The 16,615-nt window shown below is 41.2% G+C and overlaps 2 protein-coding genes across 2 annotated transcripts in view; one reads left to right on the plus strand and one right to left on the minus strand.

Annotated features, from left to right (window-relative positions):
- Nucleotides 1-2,589: 2,589 nt before the first annotated feature.
- Nucleotides 2,590-7,571, plus strand: LOC125009640 (calcium uniporter protein, mitochondrial-like). The gene is made up of 9 exons (XM_047587754.1): nt 2,590-2,819; nt 3,028-3,088; nt 4,349-4,516; nt 5,002-5,106; nt 5,546-5,703; nt 5,982-6,088; nt 6,918-7,014; nt 7,179-7,295; nt 7,384-7,571. Exons 1-9 carry the CDS (start codon nt 2,769-2,771, stop codon nt 7,465-7,467), a joined length of 948 nt encoding a protein of 315 aa, XP_047443710.1. The 5' UTR covers nt 2,590-2,768; the 3' UTR covers nt 7,468-7,571.
- A 505-nt stretch (nt 7,572-8,076) lies between these two features.
- The window catches only part of cfi (complement factor I), an 8,851-nt gene continuing 312 nt past the window's right edge, over nt 8,077-16,615 (minus strand). The window contains exons 2-17 of the mRNA XM_047586473.1: nt 15,872-16,017; nt 15,234-15,387; nt 15,085-15,151; nt 14,842-14,992; nt 14,564-14,754; nt 13,639-13,746; nt 13,427-13,552; nt 13,013-13,045; nt 12,905-12,925; nt 12,330-12,472; nt 12,032-12,135; nt 11,161-11,265; nt 10,908-11,083; nt 10,236-10,337; nt 9,633-9,781; nt 8,077-8,312 (exon numbers count right to left, since the gene is read on the minus strand). Of these exons, the coding sequence (XP_047442429.1) occupies nt 8,244-8,312; nt 9,633-9,781; nt 10,236-10,337; nt 10,908-11,083; nt 11,161-11,265; nt 12,032-12,135; nt 12,330-12,472; nt 12,905-12,925; nt 13,013-13,045; nt 13,427-13,552; nt 13,639-13,746; nt 14,564-14,754; nt 14,842-14,992; nt 15,085-15,151; nt 15,234-15,387; nt 15,872-16,017 (1,845 nt within the window). The 3' untranslated portion in view covers nt 8,077-8,243. The remainder of the gene's footprint in view (nt 8,313-9,632; nt 9,782-10,235; nt 10,338-10,907; nt 11,084-11,160; nt 11,266-12,031; nt 12,136-12,329; nt 12,473-12,904; nt 12,926-13,012; nt 13,046-13,426; nt 13,553-13,638; nt 13,747-14,563; nt 14,755-14,841; nt 14,993-15,084; nt 15,152-15,233; nt 15,388-15,871; nt 16,018-16,615) is intronic.

Consider the following 16,615-nt stretch of genomic DNA (forward strand, 5'->3'; position numbering starts at 1 on the left):
TTGAGACCAAAACCGTTTTTGAACCAGGCTGTAAACATGTTTAATAATGCTGTAAAGTTGGGCTTTTTAACAACCGGGTCTATGGGGATCTGCTCCCTTTTGCAACCAGCCTCTAGCGGCCAATAGATAAACTGCAGTTTTTTGCACTTCCGCATGGGCTTCACCGCTCAGAGCCGGAGGTTACCGCCTGGGAGCGACGCAAGGTCGAGGAGCCCTGGAAAGAGTTATTTGGACCAATTTGTTGGTAAAAACGAAATTTGTTATACCCTGAGATGTCACGAAGGTCTTCTAAGCAAAAGCAACTTCCCAGTGTTCAGCCACACTTTGAATATTGTCAATAGCGCAAACCACTGTGAATTACGGTAATCAAAATCAGTGTGCTTTGGTGGATCGCGGTTTGATCGGGATCGGTGTGCTAACTGTGCTAAATGTAGGCAAACTGTGCTAACTCTAATGTTGACAGAGACGGAACCCCCGGCATTAGCTCTCGTAGCATTCACTTTTATCAGTTTATTTGTGCATTTATTTGTTTGTAAGTAATGTACTGTAATTAATGACTAAAACTATTTTTTTTTAATTATTATTTTTTAGATTTAGTTTCACTTTTCACATGTTATGGCACACGTTTACATTATTTCTAGACTGTATATTTAATATATATATCAAAGATACTTTAGCCTTAGATTAAGGTATAAAATAAAGAAATATACAACATAAAATACGATAACTGAAACAATATCATTGTATATACTAGGTCAATGAATCAGTTTCTCAGTTGAGTTTCTCAAGTAGATTTCCTGCAATGATGTTTAAGATCCAGCAGGTGTCAGTATTGTGCAACACAGAGACACAGTATCAATGTAGTTTGGGTAAAGTGCTGCAACGCTTCACCAGCCCTCATCTACCCATCACTGGTTTAAACTTTAAACCATTTTTTTGATTGTTTTGTTTTGTTGTTTTTTTTGGAGGGCGGGGGTTTATCAAATATAATACACAACTGTTTTTTAAACCAAACCCTTTTCAGAGTGTACCAGTAGTGAGCAAGGTCACACAGGTAAAATCACTGAGTAAAAAAAATGGCAATAAACAAATTAAAAAATTACGTTTTAAGTTATAAATAAAAGAGTTGTTATCTGTAACTCAATGACATGAGACTCTTCAGTCTCCATTTTGGACTTGTCAGACCAGCAGACAGCAGCTCCACACATGAAACCTGGAGCTTTTGAACAAACCAGGACGGAGGCGCGTGGAATCAAAACATAAATATGAGCTAACTAAGCACGTTAATGCATATGTTGAGTTTGTAGGTGGTTTGTGTCATCTTTAAGAAAACAATAATAATATAAATATGTTGAAGATGTGCAGAACTCCTGAAGTAAAACAGCTTGTGTTGATTGTACTGAGCAGCGGTCACACACACACACAGACACACACACACACACATGCGTAAAACTATATCGATAAAAAACAATGAAGAAATAACAACTCAAAGATGTTTTACTTTAATAAAAATAAAGTCACACTGTCCGGTCTCCAGTTTGTACACAACAGACCAGTAGAGAGCAGCTTTACACAGAAATCCTGTCGCTTGTTAATGAACTGTTTAATTATTTTCTTGGTTTTAATTTTTAACTTGAGTTTGCTTCTATCCTGGAGACGTCAAACCCCTCCCACCTTAAACCTCTCCTGCAGTATTTAGATTTATTCCCCGGTCCAGCTGCACGTTTATGCTGCTCCTTAATTATTTACTGTTTTAAATGCGGTTATTTTCCCCTCATTGTTCCAATTGTGTGCTTTTACTGTATGTATTGTATTTTATTGTGTAGCTGCTATAGTTTCTATTTTTACTTATTGGTCCAAAGAGCTGACAAACTTCTTCTTCTTATACCCACGTGAAATGAAGGCAGGGTTAATGTGCAGTGGTAGTGACTAAGAGAGATGTGTATTGTCATCATACACCACGGTGACAATGGGAAGTGTGTAATATAATCTTATGTAACACTGTGGAGTCTTGTGTAATAGTGGCAGAGGGACATGTGTAACAGGGATATTTGCTTAGTGCTTAGTAGTTTGGCTTCGTCCACCAGCTTTTGTCTGTGTTTCTGTTTGTTGTTGCCTGCTTCTTTTTTGTAGGTTTTTGTTCAGCGATTGTTGTTGTTTTATTTTTCATCTGCCAACTGGACCCAAGGTGGGAGGAAGTTAGCTGCATGGCTACAATCTATGTGGATAGGTCCGACTTCTGTGTCAGTAACATTGATAACATTTTCTGAACTCATCCATCAACCCCTGGACTAGACCTGGACCCAGAGTTTCTAGAACCACCACAAAGCTCACATGTTCTCCAAAGGTTCTAGTGAAAATAGAACCAGGTCCGCTCTCCATCAGGATCAAACCAAAGAACCCAAAGTGTTCGTCCACATTGGGTTTTTACCTCTTTAATCATATTGATTCACTACGTACACACAGTTCAACAAACACACAACACGTGTGAAGCCAGCCAGCAGTCCGGCTCTAGGTCCTGGTCTGGGTGTGGTGCCACCCGGCTCAGCAGACAGCAGCTTTGCCCCGTTCTTTCTTGCCACCACTTCCTCTTGCTGCTCACATCTGGAGGTTCTTCCTCGTGAACGGAGGTGTGTTCCAGTGAGTGCTTGTAGAGACGCTCCGCCTCCAGTCAGCTGTGAAGCCTGTTTCTACTTGCCTCCAGCATTCTTGCAGCCCTGTGCTTTACGACCACGCCTCAGACAGTCCTGGTGTGCGTCTCTGCGGTCATGTTGGTTTACAGACTTCTCTGCAGACTTGGAAACAAAAGACTCAATGCGGTGAGTTTATCTGTCCACACCCATACTGTATATACACACATATATAAGAATAAATAAACCGGACCAGCTCGTCCACTAGTTACTGCAAACATTCAGTCTGTTGGTTTCAGCGACACACACAAAAAAAGGGATTTCCTTGTCTCAGGTACATTGTGCAACAAGAGCCGAGAGAAAACAAAGACTCAAATCATTTCTTGTTCCTCCTCAGCCCACGTGGGTCTGGTCGGCCGGTGTCGCCTCCAGTTACAGCACTGGACCCCCATCCAGAGGTAAAGACCATGAGGATCCATCAACCCCCGGACTAGACCTGGACCCAGAGTTTCTAGAACCACCACAAAGCTTACATGTTCTCCAAAGGTTCTAATAAACAGAACCAGGTCCACTCTCCATTTGGACATTTGGATCAAACCAAAGAACCCAAAGTGTTCCTCCACGTTGGGGTTTTACATCTTGGAAGAGAATCTGGCTCCAAAATACGACCGATTCACTTCAGGAGGCAACGTACTCACAGTTCGGTTATTTATCGTCACATTCCACCATATTGTTCACACATGTAACTCGCCAGTGGACACCAAGGCTACATGTAGCTGTAAAGGTGCTAAACAATCTCATAGAGTTAGAGTGTAGTGCTAACGTTAGCACTCTAGGTGGAGCAAACAGACCATGCATGAAACTGAAGCACAGTGACGAGTGACGATTCTGTGGTGAAGAGTTGCCAGACGGGAAATGGCTTATTATTGTATTTTGAGGAAAAAATTAACGTACATAACCAACGCGAGACCGTACAGTTTATCTTATAATACAGTTTTACCTTTAAATAACCCAGTAGCACTGTTTGTGTTTGCTAACATCCATGTATTGTGTATTGTCAAACATTATAGGATCATACAGAGGGTGAGATTCTCGTACAAGTATCGTATGGTACACTGGATCGTTGTGTGTTTTCTCTGTTAGCTAAGGCTAGCTGGTTAGCTTCAGATATGTGATTCTTGGTGTTAATAGAAAGAGTAGCTTGTCTAGTTTTAAATGACACCCAGCATGGTGGAGAGTGTCCAAAACAAACAAACGCTTTTTAAATGAAATAAACTCAGACAGTTGTTTTTAGGGATGTTAGCAAAGAACTGTACTGGGTTTTTACCTCTTGAAAGAGAATCTGGGTCTAAAATACTACAGATTCACTACAGGAGGCAACGTACACACAGTTCAACCTTTCAGCATTTTATTTATCATCAAGTTCAACCATTGTGCACATCATACAATCCATAAGAATGTTGAGATCTCTTCTACCATGACTCCCCAGGGATGGACTCACTAAGGCTTCATGCACTAAGCTGCGTTCTATTTGCATTGTTACATTATTTACGTTTTCTCTGTACATGTCTGTGTATTATGCGACTTTTAAACCAACAATGACAATAAAAACTGTTGATTCTTCGTTCTAAGGTGGTTTCATGTTGGTGGTTTTACTCTGAACTAACGAGCTGCTCGTTACTGAAGTACCTCACCTTGTCTGTCTCTCTGTCTCTCAGATGCATCAGTTCATTACAGCCTCGGTCGCCCGGTCCTCTCCCTGCGTCTCCCTGCAGGTCAGCTGTGTCGTTTCACTCTGACGCCCATGTTGACCACGGTGGGCGACCTCCTACGAGACATCGCAGCCAAAGACTCGGAGGTGAAGACGACGGCACTGCTCAACATGGGTGAGACACTGGTGTAGTCAATCAGAGGAGCTGATTCAGAGGAGCTGATTCTAGGTAGTGAATGAGAGGAGTCCACTATGAGCTCTCATTTTGTCACGTTTCATCTCATTTTGTCTCATTTTGTCTTGTGTTGTTTTGTCTCATTTCAACGCATTTTATCTCATTTTGTCTCATTTTTTTATCTAATTTCACCTCATTTTGTCTCTTTTCATCTCGTTTTGTCTCATTTTTGCCCCAGTTTGACTATTTTTTGTCTCATTTAGTCCAGTTTTGTCTAACTTTGTCCCATTTTGTCTCATTTAGTCCAGTTTTGTCTAACTTTGTCGCATTTTGTCCCATTATATCTCATTTTGACTCATTTTTGTCCCGTTTTGTCTAATTTTTGTGGCTTTTCATCTAATTTTTTTCTGGTTTCGTCTCATTTTGTCCCATTTTGTCCCATTTTGTCTAATTTTCGTCTCATTTCATCTCATTTTGTCTTGTAGATGGACAGAGAATCTCGTCCTGTACGTTCATGGAGACGGTTTTAAACAAAGACTTCCAGCTGGTGGTCGATGACGTCACCTACAACGTTCACTCACTGGGACAAGGTAAGACTCACCTGGTCTCCATGGAAACCAGGTCACGTGACGGAGTGTGTGTGTTAACGTGTCTGTGCGTGTGTGTTAAAACATTTGATGATTTATCCAGGACCCGTCAGCGTTAAACTTTCCTTTCTCTGTTTCATGAACTCTGTGGATGTTCTCATCTCCTCCCCCTTCTCCCCCCAGACGTCTGTCCAACCACCACCACATCTAGTTTAACTTTACTGTTTAGCTGCTCCCTCCTCTTCTCCTCTTTGTTACAGTCTCTGCTCCCAACAACAGGCAACTCCTGATATATTTTTTTTTACATTTACGAGCATTATTTCATGTCATGTAGACTGATCAACGAAGAATTTATCATAGTCAGAAAAAGAAAAAATCAGTAATCAACATGTTTCATTCGTGCTCAGAAACAACTAACACCTTCCTCCTCCTCCTCCTCCAGGCTCCTCCCATGAACACATGCTGGACGTAGATGACATGAAGTACCTGGTCCACCTCCTCCACTCTGCTCTGAGTCGTCCTCAGCGTCTCCTCGTCCAACACAGAGAGCTCCTGGTCAGGAAGGACAAGCTGAGGCAGCAGCTGCAGCCGCTGGACCAGGTCTCACCAAAACCACTTCAGTCATTCACTCATTCACTCATCTAGTTCACCTTCATTCATCCAGCCATTAAAGTGATTAAATAAATGCTGTTAATCATCAGAACAGGACAGTTCAGTTAATGTAGTCACTGGTACGTAGGTTGTGGTGATGTTGTGTTGTGGAGCTGTGAGAGTGGTTGAAGGCCAGTTAGCGATAAGAGAGTACAGGCTGCACTGGTAGGAACACAACAACCCACAATGCACCTTCAACGTCTCCAACGTCTCTTATTTGTAAACAGGTGAAGAAGCGGCTGGCGAGGGAGGCGGAGTTTAAAGCCTCCACGTTGGGCTGGGTGGGGCTGGCCTACCTGTCCCTGCAGGGGGGATTCCTGGGATACCTCACCTGGTGAGAAAGTTAGAAGAACTCTAGTCACTTCTTCTTACAGCAGATGTGTGTCAGTGTTGGGACGTTCAGCGCCTTTCTGAGAGTCGACTCTTTTTTTCTTTAGAATCGTTTGTAGCCTGATATTGTGTCCTAACAGGGGCACACGGTTTGTTTTAATACGTCTTTTCGAATTCATTGTTTGTTTTTTTGTTATGAGAAGCCCTATAGACCCCTCCACAGTTTGTAAACAGTGTGATGCTTTGTGAGGGGCGGGGCTTAGCCGGAGGCAAAACATCTCAAACACTATAGCCTGTAAACGCTGGTTAGATTACGTGTTTTGTCAAGAATGGACGGGGAGAACACATATTTTAGAGAATAAACTAATACACTGACCACCACACAGTGGCCAAACATTTACATTTACACGTACCTAAATGAAAAACCGAGTGTCTACACAAAAGAAAAACATAAAACTAATGTTGTGTTAGTTAGTGGTTAGCATTAACATGTAACAAGAATCCTCTAAATAATGATTATCTTAACGTAATAACAGTGATGATTTATTCTAATCATATGAAGGGTGTGCGCATTGTTGTTATTTCTCACTCCTATCATTTCTTTTAATCACATTAAACCAAAGTTGTCTATGACTGGCAGCGACTGGTTTGTGATAAAACTTCAAGTTGTTTCTTTTTTGATTCTTCGGGTTTTGGCTCCAAAAAACTACAACAAGACGACATTTTCATGGTTGACAGGGACAGTTTTCGTCTCCAGATTCCCTCTGTTCTGCAGAGTTTGTGCTGAGTTAATATTCATTTTCATTCATGTTTGCGTGTTTGTGTTCTATCAGGAATGTGTTTGCCTGGGACATCATGGAGCCCGTCACCTATTTCATCTCCTGCACCACCAGCATGATCTTCTTTGGTTACTACGTCCTCACAAAGCAGGTGAAACCCCCGAGAGTCTGGACGGCGTCTGTTCTCGTCTTTTCTTTACTTTATCTCACGACATCTAATTTAATTCAGCTACATCTCATCTTAATCTTGTTTTTTGTCTTTTTGTCTTTTGTTCTGTCTTCTATCTTGTCTTCTCTGGGTTCGTATGTGTTCAGGACCTGGTCTGCCCGGATGCGAGGGATCGTCAGTTCCTCCTCTTCTTCCACAGAAAAGCCTCAAAGCAGAAGTTTGACGTTGACAAATACAACGAGCTGAAAGAGGAGCTGGCGAAGGTAAAGATGTGACCGGTGTGATCTGTCCTGGGTCAACGTCTGGCTGAGGATCAGTTCATGACTTTGAGGTTGTGTTTGTTGTTTTCAGGTGGAGGCCGATCTCAGGAGGCTGAGAGGAGTCATTCAGCTTCAGCTACCGGTCGATCAGATTCAGCCTCAGAGAGACGCCTGAGAGCCACGACGTTAAATGACATTAAATATAGAAATACTTTAAATATTACCACTGCAGTCACGTTTCTGTTCAAGATAAATAAATGTGATTTTTAAAGTTCTTAACCTGGGTCTTTTTTAATTCTTCTATCTTCTGTTTAATATCAGAAAATAATATATTATTATATTATATTAATTTATGTATGTATTTATTTAGGAAAAAGAAAAGTTAGAAAAACCCTGACTGGCATTGTAACCACATGGTTGAGGTTTTTTTTGTAATAGTAGTAGTAAATTCTTAATTTCTCATTTTGTACTCATTTTCTAACCATTGCCAGTCATTCAATTTGTAAAATACACAAATTTGCCCATGTGTGAACACATTATATAAACAAATACGTAAGTTGTGGCTTTCATACTTTTTTAGCTCTAAAATATAGATCACACAGCTTCAGTATTTATATTGTCTGAATCTGTACAATTGTGTGAACATTTTAATAATGTGTCAAAATACGCAGTTTACAGTGCATGCGATTAATATAGATTCAAAACTAATGATATTTAATCGCGATTTATTGTATTTTTTAGTGTGGAAGTCAAAGTGTGAAGAATAATTATACATTTAAACAAATACGACATAGGTATACATTTTATTTATCTTTTTTGTATCCACACAGACAATATTTTATTACTGGTTCTTTACTGGAAGCAAAGTAACATTTCGGCACCGATACCGATGAGGAATTTTAATGAACGCGTCTGTCTGACGCCACAGACGTTAGTTGTGTTTTTGTGTCATCAGGAGTTGAACCTGGTGATCGCAGGCCAACCCGTGTGAAGTCGAATCCACTCAAAGTAATGAGCCACCTGCAGAGGCAAGGAGGCAAGGAGGCAAGGAGACAAGGAGGCAAGGAGACAGGGAGCTGATGTTAGAACATATCGTTGAATTAACACCATAGAACAAGAAACAAACTGTGGATGAATAGTTCATATACATGTGAACCAACTTAGATGTAATAGTTTAATTACTTTAACTGTGGTTCTTTGTGTGTTAAATTGTGAAAGGAAAAAATGAATCAATAACATATTACAGAGAATTAAAAATAGAAATGATATATATATACATTCACATACACCACCAGACAAATGTTTGGACCAATCAATTCACTGAGAAGCTGTGTCCAAACTTTGGACACCAATGTACTGAAATTGCATTTCTTCTTAAAAAATGTATTTATTTGTGGTAATAGGATGGTCTATTCATTTATTGTGTTTTTGGTCTGGCCCCCTTTAAGATCAAGTTGGACTGAACGTGGCTCCTGAACTAAAATGAGTTTGAGACTCCTGCAATAAGATGTTAACAAAAGATATATAAATAAAACACACGGAAATGGAGTAAGATATAATTTAATTATATACTGACAAAGAACATAATTTAGACTAGACTGGATTTTTTGTATCAGTGTGTCTTTAAATCACTGTAATAATGTGGATATTGAAGTTAGTGACATTTGGGCAAATGTATATAAGATTAAATAAAGTGAATCAGTGAATAAATCTAATGACAGATTGATAAATCTTACAGTAAACAGTGGTTCTGGTGCTAAAATATTTCCCATTAATTACAGGAACATGGTGGAGTAAATTAGACCCTGAAGATTGCATTTAGACACTAATATGTGTTTTACCTGAGAATGAATCGTATTTGACCTGTGTGAAACTGTATCAACCCTTTACAGTATTCTCATTGAAATACTTGGAAATTCTAAATTTTAACCCTGGAGTGTCTTGAGTGTAGGACATAAGAAAACCTTTTTATTACTTTTGTGAAATTTTTCAATGTTCCTGTGTTAAATCCAGATGAATGAATGTCTCATATCTGGTTCCTGGTCCTTAAACTAATGTAAACATGTATTTGTCACATTAGAACATCAGAGCTGATACAGACACTTGTCAACATCACCACATTAAAAACAAACTTGTTCTTCTTCATGGTTCCTAATAAACCAGTGCAGAGGGGGACCTTGTAGACCACATTAGACCCTGATTAGACCTGAATGTTTCCTGGATCTTCTCTGATTGGCTCAATGAAAACCACATGACACTAAACCTCACTGAGAGGAACCAGGACAAACGTTACCACATATGGTTCCTTATGACCATATAGAGGGTTACATATTCTCCTACCTGGGTGTAAACTCCAGGGAAGCCCGGCTGTCCACACCTCTCTCCCCAGCTGACGATGCCCCACAGGTAAGAGACCCCCAGCTCGTCCTGGCAGACCAGAGGACCCCCGCTGTCCCCTTGACATGAGTCCACGCTGCCTTCCAGGTCACCTGAACACACCCACTCATTTCAAGTAAAGAATCTCCTAATTTATTTTTTCATCTTTACACTAAAACAAATTTATAAGTTATTATTCTGTTATCTTACAGGTCACACCCCTTGAGATCAAATTGGACTGAATGTGGCCCCATTAACTAAAATTTGTTTGACCCCCCATGTGTTACGCTGTACTATGCTCTTAAATTTCTCCATCTCTGGTGGTGTTTGACCACCAAAGGTCCAAACTGGCCCAAGGGATGGAAACGACATATAAGACGTTGAGACGCTGCATTTATTTCAATTAAATTAACTACTGCTCCTAATATGTTAACTCACTGGTGTATTTTATACCATTTTAGTAAAAGTTGCACCGCAAGCCAGAATTACACTGTGGACGTCAGATGGACGTAGATGGACGTAGGTCAAGGGGTTCAAACTGCAGCGTGTTGCATCCGTGTCACCCACCTGCACACATCATGCCTGGTCTGAAGCGATCTTTGTAGAACCTCTCACATCTGTCGATGAGGGACACGTTGGCCCAGAGCAACACCTGAGCAGCTTTTCCATCTGGACACAAATTGGAAATTAATTTTCTCACCTCGTTTTCCAACAATCTGAATTTTGAGTTTAAAGCCTCTGGAGTCCACACTCCAATGGTCTGTATTCACCCTTTTTTCTTTTCACCTCAGTCTCACTTTAAAGTAATTTAATTTAATTTTATTTATTTTTTTTTCTTCTTTTTTTATTTTTTTTTCAAACTGCATCAACACATTGGAGCTAAAACAAGACCAAAACCATCAAATCCCAGTAGGAACAACTTAGAAAACCCCAAACAGGTGGGACCAACCATTTTTAGAACTTCATCAGTCTAGTTTTGCTCACACTATCAAAAAACTGCTCTATAGTTTTCTACAAAAGTTGAAATGGAGACACCTTGATGCTACAACGGTTTTCCAGAGGGTTAATGGGAACAAAGTAAGTTTTGATTTACAAAATTTCACTTTAAGAGCAAAAATATGTCACGAGATGCAATTTTCTCTACAAACAGAATTACTTGATCTTATCAAACCATCTTTAAAACACGTGTGTCGACTACTGCTCAGCTGAACTGTTCCAGATATTAGTCGGTGTTCATACCTGCCGTCCGTCCCCATCCAGAGATGCTGCAGGTGTGTCCAGGCTGGAACAGGTGCGTGGACCAGGGTAGGCAGACGGCGCTGATGGCCGGGTTGTCCTCCACACATTCCTCCTTGAACGGAAGCTTGTCCAGCTTCACCAGAGCGATGTCGTTCTCGTACGTGGCGGGACCGTAGCTGCAGGACGTTGAGTTAGCGTCAAATATAAATGTTCACGTGAAACAGCTCAGGTGGGCGTTGAGGAGGAACCGTACCCTGGATGGATGATGATCTCCTCCACAGGAACAATGTCCGTAGTGTCCTGAGCTCGACTCTTCTTCCAGACAGAAAACTTGACTTTGAATGCGGATGGTTTGGGCCTGTTAAAGAAATTAAGTCAGTCAGTGATGCCCAGACTTCTAAGGTTCAGCTAAAGCTAATACACCATCTACCATCATTTATCTTTTACTTCAAACTGCACCCAACTTTGGTGGGACATATTCTACAGTGAAGTCTATGGAGACATAGCATAGACTGTATATAAATATGGACACCACGTCTCCACTTCCTCTCATTGGCCAAACTGAGGCTATTTTCCTGGGGACACGGGCGGCACCATCTTGTGACTTTGAGTCAGAGTCTGATCACGAGGTCCGAGGGCGGAGCCATGGTTGATATCCCTCCCACACTTTCGCCAGACTATGTCGCGTTTTCGTTTAATTAATACTACTCTTTGCTCTACCTCCACCGGGGATAAGTAAATGTTGGATTATACACTGAATTTGTTTTTAAATGTATCTTTTACAAGCCTCTTTATGGAGTGGTTGGCATGGCAACTGGTGGTCGCCTGTTTGTATAGCATCAAACAACAAACTAAAACGAAACTTATCAAAAATAAAAATGACACATGAACATTCATCAACATTATTATTAACTACCTGAAATGACAGAAAACATCCTTGAAATAAAAACTATTTGGAGGGGGTGGAGCTTATGACTTATACTGCAGCCTCCAGCCACCAGGGGGAGCTCTACTTCCTTCGGCTTCACTTCAGAGGAGCTGTTCCATCTTTATATTCAGTCTATGGGGACTGACTCACTGCTGGAGCCTCTAGTGGACGTTAGAGGAAGTGCGTCACCGTTTACCTGACACAGTGAGCTGCTGTGACCACCCAGCAGCCTCCGATGTACGCTCCTCCACAGTCAACACGCCGGTTCTCCTCCAGAGCAATCTGCCACTGGATCTGAGTCTGAAGAGGAAGAAGAAGAAGAAATGGAAACAACCTGGTCAATCAGATCCCACCTGTCCTGGTCCAACTCCCTGCGCCTACACCTGGTCTTAGTTAAGAGGAAAGGATGAAAAAGGAAGGAAAGTAAAGGAAAGCAAGAAACGGAGGGAAAGTGGGAAGGAAGGAAGCTTCCATCCACTGGGGCTCTAACTCACTGGATTTGCCTCGACTCCTCCAACCACCCTCTTGACTCGGCTCGTCCTTCCTCTCGGCTCCACGTCCGTGTCGTGCACAGTGGTCTTGTTGGGAATCCCACAGTAGAGCTGAGACTCCAAGAGGTTCCTGCTCACCATCAGCTCTGAACACAAACCAGAAGCACAATGGGTTCGTTCTGGGGTTCGGATCCGATGCTCAGATTTAGAAGGAACGTAATGTCAGGTTCTAGCTCATCACACAGCTGTTTAGTCAAAGTTTATTCCTAAAGCACATTCAAAAACTACCTCAGTTGAACCAAAGTGCCGGACAAGCAGAACAACAATTAATATAAAACTAATAAATATGAGCTAAAATAGGCAAAAAAAAAAAAACTTTAAATAAAACAACTGCCAATAAATAAAACTGTGAATAAATTCCGAGATGTCCTGCTTATCACATTGTGACTCAAAGCGGTCAATGATTACACCTAGATTTCTTCTACTAGGCTAGTTTAGACTAGACAAGGCTAGTGTAGGGTAGGTTTGGCTATTTTAGACTAGGGTAGGTCATGCTAGGCTAGGCTAAGGCTACGTACCAGTTTTGGGAGAGACGTACTCTGAAATAAACATAAAAACAACAAATTATTATCATCATCATCATCTCCAGTTTCCAGTGACATCTTTAACTTGATCATGTTGGTTACCTCCAGCTGCTTGGTCCACCCGACCACTTCGTTCTGTAGAAAAAAAAAAAAATGTCATTATTGGACAGAACGTAACACGTGAAACATGGCAACATGGTCGCCATTATGTCACATCCTGTTTCTATAGCGTCAAATAACGAACTAAAACTTCTCCAAACAATTGACACATTAACATTTTATTTAGTTTACGATCTATACTTGCAGCCTCCAGGCACCAGGGGGAGCTCTACTAGCTTTGGCTTCACTATAGAGGAGCTTTCATGGCATATGTCTATGGCTTTGACTCGCTGTAGGAGACCGCCTCTAGTGGACAATAAAGGAACTGCAATTTTTTTGACATGGAGTTTTTGCTTGGTCCAAATAAGAATCAACCTTTATTTTAATTTTAGTTTCTGTGACAAACTAATTTCTTACTAAGTGCTCGTGTCTCATGCTTCTTTAGTTCGTCCTCTCCGTCCAGACAGTCGAGCTGTCCGTCGACGAGCGATTCGCTGTGAATACAGACGCCCGTCTTGCATCGGAATGCGTCTCCTCTGCATTCTGGTGGACACGATAGTGGACACAGTGAAAAGACGGGAGGGACGGGGCGGAGGTCAATATGTCCGTTTGTGTTGCGCTCGCTTTACTTTTGCAGCACATCTCGTCGCTCCGGTCGCCACAGTCGTCGACTCCGTCACACGTCTGGTTCAGGGAGATACACTTTGAGTTGACGCAGCTGAAACCGCAGTCATTTCCTTTGGAGACGGATAAAAAAAAAAAAAAAAAAAAAGTTAAGATGGTGTTTTAATGATATTTATTTGGACAGGAGTCAGTCAACAATTTCACCAAACCAAAGAGAAGGTGGCAGCTGTTCCACTATCCCATCTAACAACAAGCTGTGGAGGACTAGGAAATGGTACCGAGGACGCCACTGGGAATTTTGGTATCAACCCAAACCAAGTAAAGACAGTGCTAGTATCGCGATACGATGCCAATACAGATAACGATGTCGATACCAATAACAGTACTTTTTCTTGAAACGTCATGATCATTGAATAAATTCATATTTTTCCCTTTAGTTTGTGGATTATGATTTTGATAAAACACAGGACAAATATTTGAATAAAATGAATCTGTTTCAATTAATTAATTACAATATAAACCAATTTAACAATATACAATTTAAATAATTCCCCTTTGACTACACACAATTGTTTTAGTAAAAGGAAAATAAGGAAAGGTAACCTAAAAAAAAAAAGGAATATAACAACACAACAACAATGGAAAATTAAATCAGTAACATAAGTCAGTTGAACAAAATAAGTAAACAAAAGCACCAATGTAATAATAAATATAAAAATTGTTCCAAGAGGCAAATGGAACTCTGTGAGGAGTAATTTAATGGAATGCGGTCTCAACACACTAGTATCGATCCGGTACCGATACTTGCATTGGTATCGATGCTATCGATATTTAGATGGATGCGCCCAGGCCTACCACACACCTAAACCTTAATGTCTCCATCCGAGGACACAAGGTCTCAGGAAGGTAGAGTGGAATGAGCACATTTACCGGTCAGAGCTTGCGATGGATCGTAACAGGTTACAGCAGCCACCTCCCCACTTCCAATCTCCTCCTTGTTGTAGATCACACATTCAGCCAGAGACGTCTCGTATCCTTGGCAGCGGACGCTAACACATTTGCGTGGTAACGTCCCAGTATTTAGGGACTCGTATGGAACAGAATCAGCCGACGCAGCACCTCTGGCAAGACAACGTTAGTAGAAAATCTAGTGTGTTGTTTGTTGTTTCTTTATGTTCTTAGTGTGTTGTAAATGTACGTGCTCTCACAGTGGATGCTTTGTCTCCTTGCAGAACACGTTGGCGGCCGCCATGTCCCACAGCTTTTCACACACCAGGAAGTCCTCCCCACCTCCCGTGCTACTGGGAAGAAAGAGCTTGACCACTCTGTTCTTTCCTACTGCTGAACTTTGAAATTTCTCTGCAGTGAGAGAAAAATAAGGGAGATGTTAAACATAAAGAACACAAAAGGAAATCACACGGTGGTGGGTGGATGGATCTATGAAAGCAGACCTTGACTGCACCGTTCTCCAAAGTGGGACATGACGGGTTCCTTGGTCCGACATGAGACCGCCATTGCCTGGAAAATAGATCAGAACATTAAGCAAAAACAGACCCATCTTATAAAAGGTTCTGATTTAGGACACATGATAGTTAGTTACCTGGCAGTAGGACCGGTAGTTCCTGCTTCCTCGCCCACAAACAGCGGTCACGTTATCAACTGGACACAAATAGGGAGGTTTACACGAGCAACTCCCATCAATGCAACGTTGCCACGGAGAACAAAACACCAGGCCGCAAGACGCACGAGTCCACCTGATGAATCAGACTGCACGTCTATATTCACTCATTCTTTACATAGGAACGTATGGGAATGGAATACTGTTCCATAAAAGTAACAAGAGAACAGAGCAATGATTAACATTTAAAATTGGAAGATTCGAATACTACTCAGAATGATCAAAAATATGGTCTCTGACTGACCTTTAGAGGAAACAGAGATACCTGAATAACACCTGGCCATTTTAAGATCTTTAGAAACAAAGCGGTTTCATTTCTTTGATTAGAACCCATCGTCAACCTACACCAACATTTATTTGAAGACGACGTTATGTCCACATTTTAAGGAACGTGGGAGGTGCCATTAATTTACAAAACAATCTGAACATTTGTACCCCAACTACAACTACCGTCTAGTTGTTTCTGGTGAACTCCACCCACAGATGCTCCTATTTAAACCCAGATTTTTGGAATCAAAGACTTGAATGGACCCAACAGAAATGAAAATAAAATCACAAACGATTTGTCCAGACACTGGCGTGGACCCAGGTACTCGTCTATCTCTGGCTGCGTGGGGGCGGGGCTTGTGGCCAATGTGGCGGTGGCGGGTGTGGTTAGAGGCCCCTGCTCTACGAACGATGGAGCCTCTTCTTCTGGTGGACTCCGCTGGAGGAGACAACCCAGTGACAAATCCAGTAAAAACAGACAAACAAACTGCTGGACTAGAACCAGATCAGATACAACTGTTGATTCATCTCTCAAACATCACATGTGTTTTTGTTTTGTCTCTGAAGTGAGGGTCACAAACATTTAAGAGAGCATTCAGATGCAACACAGTGAAAGGTTAAAGTGGAAAAAGGGGTGTGCCCAGGTTTTACTAAGAGAAGTTTGAAGGAAGTCTTTATAAAATGAATGAAAAACAGCTGTCAGTGTTGGCTGCAAGAGAAACCAAAGAAAAAGTTAAATTTCTTTTCCCCTGTTGGCTAAAGTTGGTCTGAACATTGTCTAAAATCAACACAAACCACTTAGATTTTTGGTTTTTGCTTTTCACATCATAAGTCGAGGAAAAGTAGATCAGAATCCAAAGAGTTCAGTTTGGGTTTTTCCTTCTAATGGTTGGAAACATACATTTCTTTCTTTTTTTTTTTTTTTTTTTTGTGATATACTATATTGATCCCTGAGGGGGATAAATATAGTACCTTTTGGTTTAGATCAAAACAATTCAGGGAAACAGTATCATGTATTGGCTAACCTGACAGAACTG

Source organism: Mugil cephalus, chromosome 1 (assembly GCF_022458985.1).
Source record: "Mugil cephalus isolate CIBA_MC_2020 chromosome 1, CIBA_Mcephalus_1.1, whole genome shotgun sequence".
Lineage (NCBI taxonomy): Eukaryota > Metazoa > Chordata > Actinopteri > Mugiliformes > Mugilidae > Mugil > Mugil cephalus.